Genomic DNA, 22537 nt, shown 5'->3' on the forward strand with positions numbered 1-22537 from the left:
CAGATACGGGATTTCCTCCCGTACGCCAGCTCATTGGCTATCTAGCTAGCTAGATTGTTTGACCCCGATTGGTGCTTATTTGACAAAGTTACAGTCAATCAAGTGAAGACCGCCCGAGTCTCTGCGCGCCATGAAGGTGTCGCTCTCTGACCAATTTCCTAATGATATAGTGGTAACGTTCTGGTTACATCCTATGACCTCTGAGGAATAAATACGAACATAATTTGACTGGTTGAAACAACGTTTAGGGTTAGATTTTCAACAGTTCCTTTCTTTGCAAATTGAATGAGTGGAAATACAAAATCGATCGTGCATGCTATATGGACATTTTTAGGATATGAAAAAGGATTTTATCTAACAAAACTACATTTCATGTTTCTCTCTGGGACCCTTTGGATGATAAATCAGAGCAAGATTTCAGATGTAAGTAACATTTACCTTCAGGCAGGTGAATTTATCAAACCTATCGCTGTGAAAAAAGTGTTTTGTTGTTAGGAGCTCTCCTCAAACAATAGCATGGCATTTTTTCGCAGTAATAGCTACTGTAAATTGGACAGTGCAGTTATATTAACAAGAATTTAAGCTTTCAGCCAAAACAAGACACTTATATGTACRGACATTTGTTGTTTCTCTAAAATCTGCGATCGTGACACACGGCGCTGCATGATTTACAACTGTCCCGTTGACGGGACGCCTATCCCTTTAAAATTTCTTCAAGTGCAGTTGCAAAAACCATCAAACGCTATGATGAAACTGTCTCTCATGAGGACCGCCACAGGAATGGAAGAGGATAAGTTAATTAGAGTTACCAGCCTCAATAATTGCAGCCAAAATAAATGCTTCACAGAGTTCAAGTAACAGACACATCTCAACATCAACTGTTCAGAGGAGACTGTTGTGAATCATTTCTTCATGGTCGCATTGCTGCAAAGAAACTACTACTAAAGGACATCAATAATAAGAAGAGACATGCTTGGGCCAAGAAACACGAGCAATGGACATTAGACCAGTGGAAACCTGTCCTTTGGTCTGATGAGTCCAAATTTGAGATTTTTGGTTCCAACRTGTCAAAGTCGTGTGTATAGGTGGCAGGGAAGTCAGGCGCAGGAGAGTCAAACGGAGTGTAAAATGGAGWCTTTTAATGAATGTCCAAGTACATGCTCCATAACACTAATAAGAYACGAACATAAACAAATATGGGTACYAAGACRCGTCGCGCACCTATACACATAAAAAACAATACTAACAAGAAACAATCTCTGACAAAGACATGAGGYGAAACAGAGGGTTAAATACACAAGAGGTAATGGATGGGATTGAAAACAGGTGTGTGGGAAGACAAGACAKAACCAATGGAAAATGAAAAATYGATCGATGATGGCTAGAAGACCGGTGACGTCGACCGCCGAACACCGCCCGAACAAGGAGAGGCAACGACTTCGGCAGAAGTCGTGACACAACCACCATGTGAGACGCAGAGTAGGTGAACCGACAATGTGTGGTTCCCACCGTGAAGCACGAAGGAGGTGTGATGGTGTGGGGATCCTTTGCTGGTGACACTGTCTGTGATTTATTTAGAATTCAAGGCACACTTTACCAGCATGGCTACCACAGCATTCTGCAGCTATTCGGCCTTCCCTTTTGTTTTGGGTTTAGTGGGTTTTTCTTTTTTTTTTCAACAGGACAATGACCCAAAGCACACCTCCAGGCTGTGTAAGGGCTATTTGACCAAGAATGAGAGTGATGGAGTGCTGCATCAGATGACCTGGCCTCCARAATCACCCGACCTCAACCCAATTGAGATGGTTTGGGATGAGTTGGACCGCAGAGTGAAGGAAAATCAGCCAACAAGTGCTCAGCATATGTGGGAACTCATTCAAGACTGTTGGAAAAGCATTCCTCATGAAGCTGGTTGAGAGAATGCCAAGAGTGTGCAAAGCTGTCAAAGGCAATGTCACGACTTCCGCCGAAGTTGGTTCCTCTCTTTGTTCGGGCGGCTTTCGGCGGTTCGGCATCGCCGGTCTTCTAGCCATCATTCATCCATTTTTAATTGTCCATTTGTTTTGTCTTGTCTTCCCACACACCTGGTTTAAATTCCATCATTACATGTTGTGTATTTAACCCTCTGTTCCCCCCATGTCCTTGTCCGGAATTGTTTATTGTAAGTGCTTGTGCACGTTATTTCTGGTGTGCAACGGGTTTTGTACTCATTGTATTGATTATTCTGTTTACGGTGATTTTTATTATTAAACGGCGCCATTGTAACACAGTTTTTGCTCTCCTGCGCCRGACTTCTCTGCCACCAGTACGCACCCCTTACAGGCAAAGCGTGGCTACTTTGAAGAATCTAAAATCTAAAATAAATTTTGTTTTTTGTTGAACACTTTTTTTGGTTACTACATGATTCCATGTGTCATTTCATAGTTTCGATGTCTTCAATATTATTCTACAATGTAGAAAATTGTAAAAAAAAATAAAGAAAAACCCTTGAATGAGTAGGTGTGTCCAAACTTTTGACTGGTACTYTATACGTAGATAAATATTGAGAAAAGGACTTGGAGTAATCTTTTAAAATAACCAAATTCTACATCGGTGCAAACAAGCTGTTTAGGAACTGCTTATAAGCTGCTTGTATAGGTGTTACGACAGCCTTATGTAGATGTTACTACAGGTGTATGTATACCAAAGGTCTGGGTGAGGGTGCTCTGGGCCCGCAGCTCTCCCAGGCTGTCCTCGTCGTAGTCATCATAACGCTCCAGCGGCTGGAAGTAGTCCCTCAGCAGGGTTATCTGGGGCAGAGGGCGCTCCACTGCGATGRGGCTGCTCCACTCCAACGCCTCTACTGCCCCCTCCAGGGCTGGAGGGAGAGAGTACAACAGTCATTGTCATTCTCCTTGCACACTTTCCCTCCAAACTAATATCCAGTTGAGCATGCCACTTATTAACATAAAGCAATTTGTTGCTTGTAAACTCTGGGCRCTAGCTATAGCCTTTAACTTGTACTGCCAGTTATAGCCTACCACTAAGGCCCAGAGTTTTTRCRAGTCAGGAAAACTCCTGGCCCAATGTATTATTTCTACCTGACTACCACCAAGACAGGATTCATATCTGATCCACTTACGAATACAAGAGACACGGTCCTCATCTAGCCGGTGTCCTAGGTGACAGTAGCACTGYAAGGAGCCGGCTGTGTTCTGGCAGGTATGGTCACAGCCTCCGTTGTCTACCAGACACTCATCCACATCTGCAACATCAACCAGAAAATGCAGATTTCCTGAAGAAAATGTATGTGCTTGCTTCAGCAGTCTAAAATATATTTCATGGTAGTGTCAGAGGTTTAAATTGTTAGAGGCAAATGTACAGTTTAAGTTGAAGCAAGCACCCTTATTAAAACAGCACAGAAAATGGCATTAAAGAGCACCATAGGTTCAGCATCATCATGACATGACATCGTCGTACACAGCGGGGTGTCTTCCTGCTTAGAAACATCAACAACGGAACTCAAATCTGCCAAGACTGCGATTATTGGCGCCATCCAATTTGCCCCCTTGTAGTATACATACAGTGTACAGTATATTGGGAAGAGCCAACTATATTCTGTTGATGTCTTTAAGTAAGCAGCAAGTCATAACACTGTGTAGATAGGTTTTAAAAAACATATTTGATCCCATTTTGATCAAGGAAGTTATGTTGCTTAATAGAACGTACCATCACAGCCACACCCATCCGAATTGAGACGGTAGCCAGCCCCGCAGTAGCATTCGTAGCCCCCGGGATAGTTGGTACAGTCCTGCTCGCAGCACGAGCTTCCCACCTCACACTCGTCCAAGTCTGAAACATACACAGTCGTTGTTGACAAGCCTGTCTATGGAGAGATTTGAGTGGCAATTTTTTCAATAACTTTGAATTAATGTAAAATTCTAAATTATTTGCAGATAAAAATCACTCCATATCGATCAAACTGCTCTTTGCTCACCCACACATGTCCTGAGGTCGTCGTCCAGGTGGTAACCGTGGTGACAGCTGCAGACAGGTCCGAGGGTGGACTGTTGGCACTTTTGGGAACAGCCTCCGTTGGCAGTCTCACAACCATTCACGATCTCCATCTCGATTCCTTAAGAGAAAGAAATATGGCCACATGCCCAGAATATAGGAGTGTCGTTGCATTGAAGTTCTGCTGATCTACGCAGACATTCGAACTAGCATTAGAGTTGACTGAGAAAGATTGGGAGTTGACTGAGGGTGAATAAGAGTTGACATAGTGAATGTTAGTTGACTGAGAGAGAAAGGGAGTTGACAAAGTGAATAACAGGACTGTGAGTGAATGTGAGTTGACTGAGGGTGAATGGGAGTTGACAGAGTGAATGAGAGTTGACAGCGAGAATGGAAGTTGACTGAGTGAAAATGATAGTTGACAGAGTGAATGGGAGTTGACTTACGATAGCATTTCCTGCCATCGGCACCCAGCTCGTACGCTGGGTTACAGACACAGGTGAAGGAGCCCTGGGTGTTATGGCAACCGTGGGCACAAGCAGCTTGGTCGGTCTCACACTCATCAATGTCTGGGACACACGCACACACAACTTTGAACTACTTGCTTTTGAGCATTATCATCATAATCCCCATCACCACCATAACCAATAAAAACATCACCAGACTCATTTAGCAAATGATGGATATTCACCTTCACAGTTTTTGCCATRCTGTGCCAGTGTGTATCCAGGAAGACAGTTGCACTGAGCTCTCCCTCCGTCATTCTTGCAGGTGTGCATACAGCCCCCATTTCTGTCTGCACAGGGGCTTCTTACTGAAATACAGTTACATGGGATGAGTACACACACACGAACATTGAAAGAAACATACACGCACACAAACGCACGCACGCACGCACACATTTCATAATATGCACTTGTCACTTGCCTTCTCTCTCTCTCTGACTAATAGAGATATATGCATAACACACATAAGCAACATACACACACACATTGTGACGGCCCTGAACCGTCTCAGTGCTTCTCCTTCCAATAGGGCGCTTCCCTATTAATTCCCAATTAAATAGCCAGCATCAGCAGCTCATAGTGGGTTGGTGATGAATGAGGATGTGTTCAACCCTCAGTTCCGAAGCTTCTTTACTCAGTTTGTTTTGTTGTATTTAAAAGTGTGCTTTGTAGCCTAGTCGCAAGTTTAACCAGGATCGGATCCACTCATTGCTTCCTTTGGACTACACATCTGTTGTTCTCCGCTAGTTCTTCATGGCCTTTCTCCGCTGGAGATCTGTTGGTGGATTGGATTGTCTGACTGACTGATTGACTAGAACTATTTTGCATACAGTATTTCATTTGTTTTAGAGTGATGTATACCGTGAYGATTTAAGACTTATTGAGATGTGATATTCTTCATGGTTGTGTGGTAAAATAGTTTATATTTTGATTGTATGATTGAGACTGGGTTTACGCTACACTTTATGAACGGACAAACATTGCGTGACTAAGGTCACTTGAGTTCACTGTATTGGACTTTTCTGAAGGAACCAGAGCTCATTATTTGTTATATTATTATGTGTGTGATCATTTATGTTGGTAATARAACCCACACAAAAGAATAGAGTTGTTTTGAAGTTATTTCCAATGTTTTAAGGGTTTATGAAAAGTGTATGTCCATCCTGACTTTTACATGAGTCCTTTGTATTGGTGTAGACTTGACGGACCAGACGGGACTCATTCCCTCCCAAACCAAAAGGAAAAATCKATATTTTCTCTGGTAGGCACAACCTACCTGGCACCCCTACAAACAATAAKCTCAAGTCAAAACCGTTACAACATACACAGACTGACAGAAACACACACACACACTTCATTTTCTCTTGCTAGCCCTTCTCCCCTGTGGGATTTAAGGGAGTAAGTGGGTAATGGGGTTAAATGGGGGTGTGGTTACTTTCTCTGTGCAGAACAGGCCATAATTACTTTCATGTCTGCACCCCCGAGAAGTGAATTTCCAAGGAGCTCCACTTACTAGAAATTATGCACTTTTTAAAACMTTTTAGATGTTTTCTTGGTAGTTAGTTGTTGATGTATGGAAGACGAAGTTAGACAGTGCACATCTAGCTAAGCAAGAAATGGAGAAGGCTTCATATATTGTAAAGGGACAGAAAATCAGAAAAGGTAGGAGATGTCCACATCTGCCCAAAGATAGATAGGATACAGCAGTAACAATGTTACTTTTTCACAATGCAGGTTTGTTTGAAATCCACCCTAGGTGGATAACTATTTAATGCGTTCCTATATGTCGCTTTTGGATCGGGGTTTGGTAACCATAGCAACAGCGGAACTCTGGTAATCCTCCTGAAGATTGCATTTACCAGTCATTCTGCTGGCAAGACGATGACGGCCTAGTCGGACTGGTCTCTCTCTCAGACCTTGGAGTCTGATACAAGACAGGAGGAATTTCAAAGCCTGCCAAAGTGCACAGTAATTTAACATATAGGGTTATTACAGTGTTCACTCCCAAATAGCTGCATTCTCTATATRACATCCTAATACATTTATATAATTGTATCCCCCCTTTAGTGCTAAAATTGGCCTAATGCATGTCTGGTATCAAAACCATTTAAATATCATTTCAATCCTATTGGATCTAAAATAGCATTGACATCTCTCAAAGTGCTTTTTTTCTTTTGATGTGAAAATGTGAAATTCCAAGAATATTAAATACGTCCATATGTCTTGATATATAAAATATGACATGATATATCTGAGATCTACTTGTCGACCACAAMAAGAACCGTCTGAAGGATCTGAGCTGCCAATGGGCCTTGGGTAAGGACTAAGGACTGCCAGGCACGATATCTGAAGKCAACCACTCCAGCACAGCTGTYTCCTCTATCTACTATATCTTAAGCAGGAGGAAATCTGGGTGCTATAGTTTGGCCTAGTAGTCATTAACACAAGCTAGTAAGTACAGTATCGATGAACATAATCGGTGCCGTCTCCAGCCTTTAAGTACGTTTCAAATTCATTGCGAGCCATGGCTGTCAAACGCCTTTATGCGGTCATACRAAATGGGCATGGGAAACAACAATGGCCACATGTGCATTTGAGTTTGTTTAAAGTGCTACTTTTATGAGGATGCAGTGTTTGTCCACGGTTTTCATGAGCCTTGTTTGAGAAAATAATGTGGAGTTGGTAAGGAAAACACCAGGCTGGAGTTAAAGTCATGGAATTGCATCAGGTTTATTCGGCCCCACGACAGAACAGACAGGCAGACAGACAGACAGTCAACACAGCCAACACAGTCAACACAGTCAACACAGTCCTCACAGTCAACACAGTCAACACAGCCAACACAGTCCGCACAGTCAACACAGCCAACACAGTCAACACAGCCAACACACTCACAGTCAACACAGCCGCACAGTCAACACAGCCAACACAGCCAACACAGTCAACACAGCCAACACAGCCAACACAGTCAACACAAGTCCACATCACAGTCAACACAGTCAACACAGCCAACACAGCCAAAACCACAAAGCCAACACAGTCAACCACAGCCAACAACATCAACACAGCCAACACAGGCAACACAGCCAACACAGCCAACACAGTGCAACACAGTCAAACACAGCCAACACATCAACCACAGCCAACACAGCCAACACAGCCAACACAGTCAACACAGTCAACACAGTCAACACAGCCAACACAGTCAACACAGCCAACACAGCCAACAAAGTCAACACAGCTAGCATGGCCAGCACAGTCAGCATTTTGTAATTTCACCTCAGCCCTGACATGGCAAAAAAAGACAAAAAAGGTTTTTGCTGCATGGAGATTCAAGGCCAAGATGGACTGAGAAATTGCGTGTGCACCCACATCCACTATAATGTTTAGGCACAACAGTGCAGTAACATTGATTACATTGGTTTTGACAAAACTAGTGTAATGCGACATTACATCATGGTGGATCATTGCTATCAGTCAGCCACAGAACACATYTGTGTGAGCCATGCAACACTTCTAGATAAACGACCATCAACTTGATCTGTGTCTGGACATGACTTTATTATTCATATTGAACATATGGAATATTACACGGACAGACTTTTCTTTATGGCAGTCTAGCGGCACTTACATATGCAGTGTTTGCCGTCCTCTGCGAGCTGATAGTTGGGTCTGCAGCGACACTGGTAGTGAGCCGGGGACAGCTGCACACAGTTCTGCTCACAGCTTCCATTGCTGACGGCACAGGATCGGACGGCTGGAGACAAACACACAGAGAGCGACAACAGATCAATAATTAAAGGTGATGTATAGTACACAAATAAAGTTGTTTTATTATCATATGAAGAAAAAATACCTGTTTAGATGCTCTCAAAGTCTAATGCAGACAGACACAATTTGACCACTATTGTTTTTTGTTCCGATTACCTACATTGACTCAGGCCCAGAGTTTCTCATGAGAGCAGGATAAACTCCTGGCCCTAACAATGACTAGTAATTGTTATGAACATTACATGTACAGTAGGTCTGCTTTCTCTGACAGCAGGAGCAAGTGTTCGTCTATATGTTTTCTCACAAAGAGCGAGACACCACGAGATCGTTTCAAACATTTGATTTATCATAACCCAAGGTGAACTGTATCTCTTTATGAGAAGTAGCTCCTCCATTTTCACTTGGATGAACTCAGAAAAGGGAGTCCCAGTTTCKAAACCAAAACAAACATGTACCCCGTCTCCACTCCACCCTTGGAACGTGATGATCGCAGACACTGTCCCCTCTGCTCCAATCTGTTTTCCCTTCGATTGCTATCTCGGAAGAAAAGCCCAATAATAACATGGAGAGAAATGCCGGAGATAATTCATTTTTTGCTGCTCCATTAGCGAGCCATCGTGTTGGGCCAAGAAGCGTACGGACAGCAGGGGGTACTTACGTGGCTCATTGCAGTGYACCTTGTACAGAAACAACCCCTGCCGCTAACCTCTAGGCCATTGGAACCTTATGTACAGTATATCTGACAGGAATGGATAGATATAAGCAATATGGTAGTGGCTTAACCAATATTGCTTACARCTAGTCCTGTCAGATCTACTAAAGTACCTAGAGTGGTATAGGGGCAATGGGTTGTTTCTGGACAGGGCCTATGTTTATGGAGGAAAGCCATGAGATTGTCTTCCCCTGACTGGCAACGTGCCCCGGGAAGCCAACATGAGTCAGCGGACAGTGTTGCTTAGGAAGATAGATTGCCCATTTGCTCTCCATTGTTTGTAAATCAATCAACACTCCACATAGCCAATATGTGAGCCAGGTAGGCATAWAGCGTTGGTCCAAGTTTCACTGATTCTCAAAGAACAATGATAGTTTTCCTAATGATGGATGAGTTGGCTCTTTTGACTGTGCTAAGATCAAATGAGACTGACTGTCTGCAGTTAGCTTCTATAGTACTTGCTCCTGGTTTCAGGAGGAATCACAGGAACAGAGCTCTTAGTGGAGGGAGGCTCCCGAGCACTCTAGTGTGAAGAGGGAGAGAGACATGCTTTCCTGGCTGGTTTGGTTCATCTGGGTATGCTAGGGGACAGTTGAGACTACTTAGGGCTCATAATCTAAAAGGCCAGACATACATGGGTCAACACTTTTTTCAGGGAAAGGGAGGACTTCATTGAAAGGAAATGAAGCATTATCAAGAGTGAGTCTTTCCTTTAAACTTTTGTGAAGTAGGATCACAATACTCATATTTTTTTCAGTAAGCCATATCACACACAGTTTATTAAGGATGTCTTATGTTTTTCTACTGTTTGGAYCATCGTTGAGTTCATCAGCTGCCTTTCATTTAAAGGAGGAAAWCGAGGCCTGGTGAAAAACAGCGTGAGAAAGACGAGACGGTTTGGTTGACACATCATGCCATCAGAGGTTTCCGTGCCTTCAAAGCAGCCTGATTAAAATCTAAATAACTCTATTGATTCTGTGCTTCTGGACTGCACACAGATGATGTGCATAAGACTACAGGGAATCTAAAATTAGCGCGTGTGTCGAAGCACATGGTCTGCCTCTTCAATGGTGGAAAGGAAAAGCAATGTGATTGAAAGTCTTTGTAGTTGAGCTGAGAGGACAGCATTTGGGGTGGCCAACCCTGGAGAGCTCTAAGTGGTCCACATTTTGTTCCAGCTCAGCTTTAACAGTAACACACCTGTTTCTACTAAATAGCTGTAAGACCTTGATTAGCTGAACCAGGTATGTTAGTGCCAGGCTGGAACAAAAGCCTGCACACCCAGTAMCTCTCCAGGAAAAGGGYTTGGCCACCTGCACTCTAAATCATCACTCTGCAGAATTCTATTCACAAACTSAGGTAGTGTAATTTGGGGCCCATTTCGAGTATCTCTATGGTAATTACTCATTGAAAAATAACAGGCACACTAACATTTCATCCAGACCAGCTCTGGTCAAAGCCAACTGTGTTTCAACAGGCCTCGGTGCTTCCCACCCACTGGGCACACACTGGTTGAATAAACGTTGTTTCCACGTKATTTCAATGAAATTACATTGAACCAATGTGGAAAAGACGTTGAATTGACGTCTGTGCCCGCTGTGCGGTAATGCTCCCTAATCAATCAGAGAGAGAGGTATCCTGACACGCTGTTGTTGTGTGCCATAGCTGTTAATTAAAATAAGCTTTCTGATGCATCACTGGAACTCGCAGAGGAAAACAGATGAGATCTAAGCGAGAGAGTGTGTGTGCGCATGCACACATATGTGAGAGAGAGAGAGAGAGAGAAAGAAAAGGGGGAGACACTGCAATACTATATACGCCCAGACACAAACCTGCTCTGACAGGGCTGCTGGGGAACAGTGGGAAAGCTTGTCTTCTGCCAGCACAACAGACTCTTTGATTCCCCCTTTTGACACAAGCAGAAGGTGGAGACCCCTCTTTCACTGCTTTGATGTGAGTCCCAGCTTCTCCCGTGGCCTAACTTCCAGACGGTGAGGGCAACAACAGAATACATCCAGTACGTTGGACCAGATCCACCTGATTCATCCCAAACCTCCCTCACCCCCGACCCCTTCACCCCTTTGACCACAGGTGACCCCTCCACACCCTCCCCTGGATCTTACCGATGCAAGTCCGGCCATCTGTGTGCAGACGGGTGCCCGGGTTGCACTCGCAGTAGTACGAGCCCCTGGTGTTGACACATCGGTGCTGGCAGCCCCCATTATAGACCTGACACTCATCAATATCTGTGGGAGAGAAATGACAAATCACTCTTTAATAGTAAAGAACAGTAAATTGTGGTGGAACAGCTCTGCCTAGGCCCAGGGCCGGCATTATGAGCGGGGCWTAGAGGGCCTGGCCTGCCCTATCGTACCTTGTAATATTGATAATTTATTTGACCGAGATGCACACCGACAGAAAGACCTATCAATCTCAGATAAATCTTCCAAGTGAGCAAAACAGCGCCCCTCTGTCTCAGTATGTGTAGCCCGTGGACAGTCGTGGCCCAAAGTTTTGAGAATGACACAAAATATTAATTCTCCACAAAGTTTGCTGCTTCACTGTCTTTAGATATTTTTTCAGATGTTACTATGGAATCTGAAGTATAATTACAAGCATTTCATAAGTGTCAAAGGCTTTTATTGACAATTACATGAAGTTGATGCAAAGTCAATATTTGCAGTGTTGACCTTCTTTTCAGACCTCTTGCAATCTCCATGGCATGCTGTCAATTAACTTCTGGGCCACATCCTGACTGATGGCAGCCCATTCTTGCACAATCAATGCTTGGAGTTTGTCAGAATTTGTGGGTTTTGTTTGTCCACCCGCCTCTTGAGGATTGACCACAAGTTCTCAATGGATTAAGGTCTGGGGAGTTTCCTGGCCATGGACCCAAAATACGATGTTTTGTTCCCCGAGCCACTTAGTTATCATTGTGCCTTATGGCAAGGTGCTCCTCATGCTGGAAAAGCATTTCGTCACCAAACTGTTCCTGGATGGGTTGGGGAGAATTTGCTCTCAAAGGATGTGTTGGTACCATTCTTGTTCATGGCTGTGTTCTTAGGCAAAATTGTGAGTGAGCCCACTCCCTTGCTGAGAAGCAACCCACACATGAATGGTCCAGGATGCTTTACTGTTGGCATGACAAGGACTGATGGTAGCGCTGACCTTGTCTTCTCCGGACAAGCTTTTTTCCGGATGCCCCAAACAATCGGAAAGGGGATTCATCAGAGAAAATTACTTTACCCCAGACCTCAGCAGTCCAATCCCTGTACCTTTTGCAGAATATCAGTCTGTCCCTGATGTTTTTCCTGGAGAGAAGTGTCTTCTTTGCTGCCCTTTTTGACACCAGGCCATCCTCCAAATGTCTTCGCCTCACTGTGCGTGCAGATGCACTGACACCTGCCTGCTGCCATTCTTGAGCAAGCTCTGTACTGGTGGTGCCCCGATCCAGCAGCTGAATCAACTTTAGGAGACGGTCCTGGAACTTGCTGGACTTTCTTGGACGCCCTGAGGCCTTCTTCCCAACAATTGAACCACTCTCCTTGAAGTTCTTGATGATCCGATAAATGGTTGATTTAGGTGCAATCTTACTGGCAGCAATATCCTTGCCTGTYAAGCCCTTTTTGTGCAAAGCAATGATGACGGCACATGTTTCCTTGCAGGTAACCATGGTTGACAGTGGAAGAACAATGATTCCAAGCACCACCCTCCTTTTGAAGTTTCCAGTCTGTTATTCGAACTCAATCAGCATGACAGAGTGATCTCCAGCCTTGTCCTCGTCAACACTCACACCTGTGTAACAAGACATTCACTGACATGATGTCAACTGGTCCTTTTGTGGCCGGGCTGAAACAGTGGAAATGTTTTGGGGCGATTCAGTTCATTTGCATGGCAAAGAGGGACTTGCAATTAATTGCAATTCATCTGATCACTCTTCATAACATTCTGGAGTTGCCATCATACAAACTGAGGCAGCAGACTGTGTGAAAATGAATATTTGTGTCATTCTTAAAACATTTGGCCACGACTGTACTGTATCTGATGCTGTCTGGACAAAATGAATATGGCATTAGTTTGAAGGGGGGTCCCTTGTGGCCCAGCAGTTCTAGTTGAAAAAAAATGTGTGCAGCACTTGCAGACATCGGAGGTCCCATGAAAAAAAAAAGCGCCCCCTATTTAAATCAAATAACCTTCCAACTGATTCGTTCTGGCACCGGTCCTGCCTAAGCACCAGAAGCCCAGCAGGCCACTTATAGAGAAGCCATTAGACACACACAGAGCAATCAGCAAGAAATACAGGCGCATGTCAATCTCACAGGGCCAGGAGGTAACTGGAGACAGATGGACGAAGGCCAGGACGGTTAGCAAAGCAAGTACTGGAGGGCTGGTAAACACACACACACACACACACACACACACACACACACACATGTGTGTGTGTGTGTGTGTGTTGTGTGTGTGTGTGTGTGTGTGTGTGTGTGTGTGTGTGTGTTGTGTGTTGTGTGTGTGTGTGTGTGTGTGTGTGTGTGTGTGGTGTGTGTGTGTGTGGTGTTTTGTGTTGTTGTGTGTGGGTCCCTTCCCCCCATCCTGCCGCCGTCCGTACTTGCTTTCTCCTAACTCGTCCTGGCCTTCGGTCATCTGTCTCCCAGTTACCCTCCTGGCCCTGTGAGATTGACATGCGCCTGTATTTCTTGCTGATTGCTCTGTGGTGTGTCTAATGGCTTCTCTATAAGTGGCCTGCTGGGCTTCTGGTGCTTAGGCAGGACCGGTGCAGAACGAATCAGTTGGAAGGTTATTTGATTTAATAGGGGGCGCTTTTTTTTTCATGGGACCTCGATGTCTGCAAGTGCGTGCATCACATTTTTTTTCACACTAGAACTGCTGGTCCACAAGGGACCCCCTTCAAACTAATTGCCCTTAATTCATCTTTGTCCAGACAGCATCAGATACAGTACAGTCGTGGCCAATTGGTTTTAAGAATGGACAAATATTCATTTTCACACAGTCTGCTGCTCAGTTTGTATGATGGCAATCTCCAGAATGTTATGAAGAGTGATCAGATGAATTGCAATTAATTGCAAGTCCTCTTTTGCCATGCAAATGAACTGAATCCCCCAAACATTTCCACGTTTCAGCCGGCCACAAAAGGACCAGTTTGACATCATGTCCAGTGATGTCTTGTTACACAGGGGTGAGTGTTGAACGAGGACAAGGCTTGGAGATCACTCTGTCATGCTTGATTGGAGTTCGAATAACAGACTGGAAACTTCAAAAGGAGGGTGGTGCTTGGAATCATTGTTCTTCCACTGTCAACCATGGTTTCCTGGGTCAAGGAAACCTGTGGCGTCATCATTGCTTTGCACCATAAAGGGCTTATCAGGCAAGGATATTGCTGCCCAGTAAGAATGTGCACCTAAATCCGCCACCATTTATCGGATCATCAAGAACTTCAGGAAGAGTGGTTTCATTGTTTGGGGAAGAAGGCCTCAGGGCGTCAAGAAAGTCCACAGCAGTTCAGGACCCGTCTCCTAAAGTTTGGATTCTCATGCTGCTGGATTGGGGCACACCATGTGAAGAGCTTTGCTCAAGGAATGGCAAGCAGGCAGGTGTCAGTGCATCTGCGACGCCAGTGAGGCGGCATTTGGAGGGATGGGCTGGTGTCAAAAAAGGGCGCAGAAAAGAGACCTTCTCTCCTCAGGAAAAACATCAGGGACAGAATCTGATATCTGGCAAGGTACAGTGAGATGCTTGGGACTGCTGAGGTCTGGGGTATAAGTAAATTTTCTCTGATGAATCCCTTTCCGATTGTTTGGGGCATCCGGAAAAAGAGCTTGTCGGAGAAGACAAGGTGAGCGCTACTTATCAGTCCTGTGTATGCCACAGTAAAGCATCCTGCGACACAATTCATGTGTGGCGGGGGGTTGTTCTCAGCGAAGGGAGTGGGCTCACTCACAATTGTTGCTAATGAAACAGCCCATTGAACACAGATGGTACCAACACATCCTTTGAGGAGCAAATTCTCCCAACCCTCCAGGAACAGTTTGGTGATCGAACATGCCTTTTCAAGCTGATGAGCAGCTTGCATAAGGCAAATGATAACTAAAGTGGCTCGGGGAACAAAACATCGCATATTTTGGTCTCATGGCCAGGAACTCCCCGACCTTAATCCCATTGAGAACTGTGGTCAATCCTCAGAGGCGGGTGGAACAAGCACAAACCCACAAATTCTGACAAACTCCAAGCATGTTGATTGTGTGCAAGAATGGGCTGCCATCAGTCAGGATGTGGCCCAGAAGTTAATGACAGCTGCCATGGAGGATTCGCAAGAAGGTCTTGAAAAAAAGGGTTCAACAATGCAAATATTCGACGTTTGCATCAATTTCTGTAATTGTCAATAAAGCCTTTGACACTTATGAAATGTTGTATTATTACTTCAGAATTCCATAAGTACCATCTAACAAGGAATATTAAAGACAGTGAAGCGCAGAACTTTGTGGAAATGAATATTTTGTGTCATTTCAAACTTTGGGCACGACTGTCCACGGGTACATACGAGACAGAGGGGCGCTGTTTTGCTCACTTGGAAGATTTATCTGAGCTTGATGGTCTTTCTGTCGGTGGCAATCTCGGTCAAATAAAAATTATCATATTACAAAGGTACGATAGGGCAGGCAGGCCTCTAGCCCCGCTCATAATCCGCCCTGGGCCTAGCCTAGAGTTCTGTTCACCAAATTTATGTCTTTACTATTAAAGAAGTGATTACACTGATTTGTCATTTCTCTTCCCACAGATATTGATGATTGTCCGGTCTATAATGGGGCTGCCAGCACCGATGGTGGATCAACAACCAGGGCTCGGTACTACTTGCGAGTGCAACCCGGGCACCCGTCTGCACCCAGATGGCCGGACTTGCATCGTTAAGATCCAGGGGAGGGTGTGGGGAGGGGTCACCTGTGGTCAAAGGGGTTGTTGAACGGGGTCGGGGGTGAGGGCGGTTTGGGTATGAAATCAGGTGGATCTGGTCCAACGTAGGAGTATTCTTGTTTGTTTGCCCTCACCGTGCTGGAAGTTAGGCACGGAGAAGCTGGGACTCACATCAAAGCAGTGAACGAGGGTCTCCACTTCTGCTTGTGTCAAAAGGGGGGAATCAAAGAGTCTGTTGTGCTGGCAGAAGAAAGCTTTCCACTGTTTCCCCAGCGAATGCCCTGTCAGAGCAGGTTTTGTGTCTGGGCGTATATAGTATTGCAGTGTCCTCCCCTTTTTCTTCTCTCTCCATCTCTCTCTCTCTCTCTCTCTCTCTCTCTCTCTCTCTCTCTCCTCTCTCTCTCTCTCTCTCTCTCTCTTCCTCTCTCTCTCTCTTCTCTCTCTCTCTCTCTTCTCTCCTCTTCTCTCTCTCTCGTCCTCCTCTCTCTCTCTCTCTCTCTCTCTCTCTCTCTCTCTCTCTACTCTCTCTCTCTCTCTCTCATCTCTCTCTCTCTCTTTCTCTCTCCTCTCTTCTCTCTCTCTTCTCTCTCTCCTCTCTCTTCCTTCTCTCTCCTCTCATCTCTCCTCTCTCTCTCTCTCTCAGCTCTCTCACACACATATGTGTGCATGGCGCACCCACAACTCTCTCGCTTAGATCTCATCTGTTTTCCCTCTGCGAGTTCCAGTGATGCATCAGAAAAGCTTATTTTAATTAAACAGCTATGGCCCACAACACCCGCGTGTCAGGATACCTCTCTCTCTGATGATTAGGGGAGCATTACCGCAAGCGGACAGTCTCAGACGCAATTCCAAACGTCTTTTTCCACATTGGTTCAATGTAATTGTTCATTGAATGGACGTGGAAACAACGTTTAATTCAATAACCAGTGTTGTGCCCAGTGGGTGGGGCAAGCACAGAGGCCTGTTGAAACACAGTTGGCTTTGACCAGGCTGGGTCTGGATGAAAATGTTAGTGTGCCTGTTATTTTTCAATGGTACTAACCAATAGCGATACTCCGAAATGGGCCCCCCAAATTACACTCTCCGTGAGTTTGTGAATAGAATTCTGCAGAGTGATGATTTAGAAGTGCAGGTGGCCAATCCTTTTCCTGGAGAGGATAGCTGGGTGTCGCAGGCCTTTTGTTCCAGCCTGGCACTAACATCCTGGTTCAGCTAAATCAAGGTCTTACCAGCTATTTAGTAGACAACCGGTGTGTTTACGTTAAAGCTGAGGCTGGAACAAAATGTGGACCATTAGAGCTCTTCCAGGGTTGGCCCACCCAAATGCTGTTCCTCCATCAGCTCACTACAAAGACTTTTCAATACATTGCTTTTTCCTTTCCACCATTGAAGAGGCAGAACATGTGCTTTCGACCCACGCGGCTAATTAGATTCCTGTCAGTCTTTGCACATCATCTGGTGTGCAGTCCAGAAGCACAGAATCAATAGCAGTTAGTTTAGATTTAAATCAGGCTGCTTGGAAAGGCAACGGAAACCTCTGAATGGCATGATGTGTCAACCAAACCGTCTCGGTCTTTTTTCACGCTGTTTTTTCACTCAGGCCCTCGTTTTCCTTCCTTTAAATGAAGGCAGCTGATGAACCCACGATGCTCCAAACAGTAGAAAAAACATAAGACATCCTTAATAAACTGTGGTGTGATATGGCTTACTGAAAAAAATATTGAGTATTGTGATCCTATTCACAAAAGTTTAAAGGAAAGGACTCCCTCTTGATATGATGTCATTTCCTTTAATGAAGTCCTCCTTTTCCCTGAAAAAGTGTTGACCCATGTATGTCTGGCCTTTTAGAATTATGAGGTCCTAAGTAGCTCAACTGTCCCTAGCATACCCAGATGAACCAACAGCCAGGAAAGCATGTCTCTCTCCCTCTTCACACTAGAGTGCTCGGGAGCGCTCCCTCCACTAAGAGTCTGTTCTGTGATTCCTCCTGAAACCAGGAAGCAAGTACTATAGAAGCTAATGCAGACAGTCGTCCTCATTTGATCTGCACAGTCAAAAAGAGCCCAACTCATCCATCATTAGGAACTATCATTGTTCTTTGCGAATCCCGTGAAACTTGGGCGCCACGCTTTCATGGCCTACTGGCTCACATAATTGGCTAGTGGAGTGTGATTGATTTACAAACAATGGAGAGCAAATGGGTCAATCTATCTTCCTAAGCAACACTGTCCGCTGACTCATGTTGCTTCCGGGCACGTTGCCCAGTCAGGGGAAGACAATCTCAATGGCTTTCCTCCATAAACATAAAGGCCTGTCCAGAAACAACCCATTGCCCCTATACCACTTCTAGGTACTTTAGTAGATCTGCCAGGATCAGATGTAACGCTCAACTTGGTTAAAGCCACTACCATATTTGCTTATATCTATCCATTTGTCAGATATACTGTACATAAGGTTTCCAAAATGGCCTAGAGGTTAGCGGCAGGGGTTGTTTCTTGTACAAGGTCCACTGGAATGAGCCCACGTAATGTCACCCCCTGCCCTTGTTTCCGTACGCTTCTTGGCCCAAACACGCTGGCTCGCTAAGGAGCATGCAAAAAATGAATTATCTCCCGGGCAATTTCTCTCATGTTTTATTTGGGCTTTTCTATTCGCGAGTTAGCAATCGAAGGGAAAACAGATTGGAGCAGAGGGGACAAGTGTCTGCGATCATCACGTTCCAAGGGTGGAGTGGAGACGGGTTTACCATGTTTTGTTTTGGTTTGGAAACTGGGACTCCCTTTTCTGAGTTCATTCAAGTGAAAATGGAGGAGCTACTTCTCATAAAGAGATACAGTTCACCTTGGGTTATGATAAAATCAAATGTTGAAACGATCTCGTGGTGTCTCGCTCTTTGTGAGAAAACATATAGACCGAACACTTTGCTCCTGCTGTCAGAGAAAAGGCAGACCTACTGTACATGTCTTGTTCATGAATACAATTACTAGGTCATTGTTAGGGCCAGAGTTTATTCCTAGCTTCATGAGGAAACTCTGGGCCTGAGTCAATGTAGGTAATCGCACAAAAAACAATAGTGGTTCAAATGGTCCTGTCCTGCCATTAGACTTTGAGACATCTAAACAGGTATTTTTTTCTTCATATGATAAATAAACAACTTTATTTGTGTACTATACATTACCTTAATTATTGATCTGTTGTCGCTCTCGTGTGTGTTTTGTCTCCAGCCGTCCGAGTCCTGTTGCCGTCAAGCAATGGAAGCTGTGAGCAGAACTGTGTGCAGCTTGTTCCCCGGTCACTACCAAGTGTCGCTGCAGACCCAACTATCAGCTCGCAGAGGACGGCAAAAAACAGCTGCATATGTTAAGTGCCCGCTAGACTGCCATAACGCAAAGTCTTGTCCCGTGTTAATATTCCATATGTTTCAATATGATAATAAAGTATGTCCAAGAACAGATCAGTTTGATGGTCGTTTATCCTAGAAGTGTTTGCATGGCTCACACTATGTGTTTCTGTGGCTGACTGATAGCAATAGGAATCCACGCATGAATTTGGTAAATGTCGCTTACACACTCTTTTGTCAAAAACCAATGTAATCAATTTACTGCACTGTTTGCCTAAACATTATATGGATGTGGGTGCACACGCAATTTCTCAGTCCTCTTGCCTTGAATCTCCATGCAGCCAAAAACTTTTTTGGTCTTTGTTTGCCATGTCAGGGCTGAGGTGAAATTACAAAATGCTGATGTGCTGACTTGCTAGCTGTGTTGCTGTGTTGGGCTGTGTTGGCTGTGTTGACTTTGTGCTGTGTTGGCTGTGGTTGACTTTGTGGCTGTGGTTGGCTTTGTTGGCTGTGTTGGCTGTGTTTGACTGTGGTTGACTGTGTTGACTTTGGTTGGCTGTGTGGCTGTGTTGGCTGTGTTGACTGTGTGGCCTGTGTTGGCTGTGTTGGCTGTGGTTGACTTTGGTTGGCTGTGGGTTGGCTGTGTTGACTGTGTTGGCGTGTTGACTGGTGTTGACTGCTGTGTGGCCTGTTGTTGAACTTTTTGTGTTGGCTTTGTGGTTCTGTGCTTCAACAGCTCACTTCCTGTCTGTCCTTCTGGGTCTGTTCTGTGTGGGGCCGAATAAACCTGATGCAATTCCATGACTTTAACTTCCAGCCTGGTGTTTTCCTTACCAACTCACATTATTTCTCAAACAAGGCTCATGAACACCGTGGACAAACACTGGCATCCTCCATAAAAGTGGCAGCTTTAAACAAACTCATAATGCAACATGTGGCCATTGTGTTTCCCTATGCCATTTGGTATGACGCGCAATAAAGGCGTTTGACAGGCCATGGCTCGCAATGAATTTGAAACGTACTTAAAGGGCTGGAGACGGCACCGATTATGTTCAATCGATCTGTCTTACTAGCTTGTGTTTTATGACTACTAGGCCAAACTCTAGGGTCACCCAGATTTCCCTCCTGCTTAAGATATAGTAAGATAGAGGACACTGCTGTGCTGGAGTGGTTGCTTAGATATCGTGCCCTGGCAGTCCTAGCCTTACCCACGGCCCATTGGCAAGCTCAGATCCTTCAGACGGTTCTTCTTGTGGTCGAAGCAAGTAGATCTCAGTATATCTGTCATACTTTTATATAGTCAACGACATATGGACGTATTTAATAATTCTTGGGAATTTCAAATTGTCACATCAAAAGAAAAAGCACTTTGAGAGATGTCAATGCTCTTTTAGATCCAATAGGAATTAATTTATCTTTAAATGGTTTTGATACACCAGACATGTGCAATTGGCCAATTTTAGCACTCAAGGGGGGATACAATTATATAAATGTATTGGATGTGATATAGAGAATGCAGCTATTTGGAGTGAACACTGTAATAACGCCTAAGTGTTAATTACTGTGCACTTTGGCAGGCTTTGAAATTCCCTCCTGTCTTGGTAACAGACTCCACAGGTCTGAGAGAGAGAACCAGGTCCGACCTAGGCCGTCATCGTCTTGCCAGCAGAATGACTGGTAATGCAATCTTCAGGAGGATTCACCAGAGTTCCGCTGTTGCTATGGTTACCAACCCGATCAAAAGCGACATATAGGAAACCATTAAATAGTTATCCACCTACGGGTGGATTTCAAACCCCAAACCTGCATTGGTGAAAAAGTAACATTGTACTGCCCTGTAATTGCCTATGCTATCTTTGGCAGATGTTGGACATCTCCTACCGTTTTCTGATTTTCTGTCCCTTTACAAATATCTGAGCCTTCTCCATTTCTTTGCTTAGCTTAGATGTGGCACTGTCTAACTTCGTCTTCCATATACCAAACCTAACTAACCAAGAAAACATCTAACCAACGGGGTTTTAAAAAAAGTGCATAATTTCTAGTAAGTGGAGCTCCTTGGAAATTTTCACTTCTCGGGGTGCAGAACATGAAAGTAATTTTATGGCCTGTTCTGCACAGAGAAAGTAACCACAAGACCCCATTTAACCCCATTACTTCAACTTACTCCTAAATCCCACAGGGGAGAAGGGCTAGCAAGAGAAAATGAAGTGTGTGTGTGTGTTTCTGTCAGTCTGTGTATGTTGTAACGGTTTTGACTGAGGTTATTGTTTGTATGGGGTGGCCAGGTAGGTTTTGTGCCTACCAGAGAAAATATTGATTTTTCCTTTTGGTTTGGGAGGGAATCGAAGTCCCGTCTGGTCGTCAAGTCTAGCATCAATACAAAGGACTCATGTAAAAAGTCAGTTATGACATACACTTTTCATAAACCCTTAAAACATTGGAAATAACTTCAAAACAACTCTTTCTTTTGTGTGGGGTTATATTCACAACATAAAATGATCACACCATAATAATATAAACAAATAATGAGCTCTGGTTCCTTCAGAAAAGTTCCAATACAGTGACTCAAGTGACTTAGTCAGCAATGTTTGTCCGTTCATAAGTGTAGCCGTAAACTGCCAGTCTCATTCATACAATCAAAATATAAACCCTTTCTTACCACACAAACCATGAAGATATCACATCTCAATAAGTCTTAAATCTACGGTAATACATCCACATTCTAAACAAATGAAATACTGTATGCAAAATAGTTCTAGTCAACATCAGTCAGTGAGACAATCATCCACCAACAGATCTCCAAGCGGAGAAAAGGGCCATGAAGAACTAGCGGAGAACAACAGATGTGTAGTCCAAAGGAAGCAATGAGTGATCCGATCCTGGTTAAAACTGCGACTAGGCTACAAAGACACTTTTAAATACAACAAACAAACTGAGTAAAGAAGCTTCGTAAACTGAGGTTGATACACATCCTCATATCAATCCCCCACCCATATGAGCTGCTGATGCGGCAATTTAATTGGGACTTAAAGGGAAGCGCCCTATGGAAGGAGAAGCACTGGACGGTTCACATGTGTGTGTGTAATGTTGGCTTATGTTGTGTTTGCATATATCTCTATTAGTTCCGAGAAGAAGAAGGGGCTGCCAAGTGCATATTATGGAAATGTGTGCGTGGCGTGCGTGCGTGCGTGCGTGCGTGCGTGCGTTTGTGTTGGCGTGTATGTTTCTTTCATGTTCGTGTTGTGTACTCAATCCCAATGTAACTGTATTTCACGTAAGAAGCCCTGC

At 44.4% G+C, this 22537-nt stretch overlaps 1 protein-coding gene across 1 annotated transcript in view; it reads right to left on the minus strand.

Annotated features, from left to right (window-relative positions):
* The window catches only part of LOC112068450 (multiple epidermal growth factor-like domains protein 6), a 114317-nt gene that overhangs the window by 73124 nt on the left and 18656 nt on the right, over window positions 1–22537 (minus strand). The window contains exons 2-9 of the mRNA XM_024135603.2: window positions 11106–11228; window positions 8131–8256; window positions 4685–4807; window positions 4440–4562; window positions 3977–4114; window positions 3709–3831; window positions 3122–3244; window positions 2684–2857 (exon numbers count right to left, since the gene is read on the minus strand). Coding sequence (XP_023991371.2) covers window positions 2684–2857; window positions 3122–3244; window positions 3709–3831; window positions 3977–4114; window positions 4440–4562; window positions 4685–4807; window positions 8131–8256; window positions 11106–11228 — 1053 coding nt within the window. The remainder of the gene's footprint in view (window positions 1–2683; window positions 2858–3121; window positions 3245–3708; window positions 3832–3976; window positions 4115–4439; window positions 4563–4684; window positions 4808–8130; window positions 8257–11105; window positions 11229–22537) is intronic.

Source organism: Salvelinus sp. IW2-2015, unplaced genomic scaffold (assembly GCF_002910315.2).
Source record: "Salvelinus sp. IW2-2015 unplaced genomic scaffold, ASM291031v2 Un_scaffold516, whole genome shotgun sequence".
Lineage (NCBI taxonomy): Eukaryota > Metazoa > Chordata > Actinopteri > Salmoniformes > Salmonidae > Salvelinus > Salvelinus sp. IW2-2015.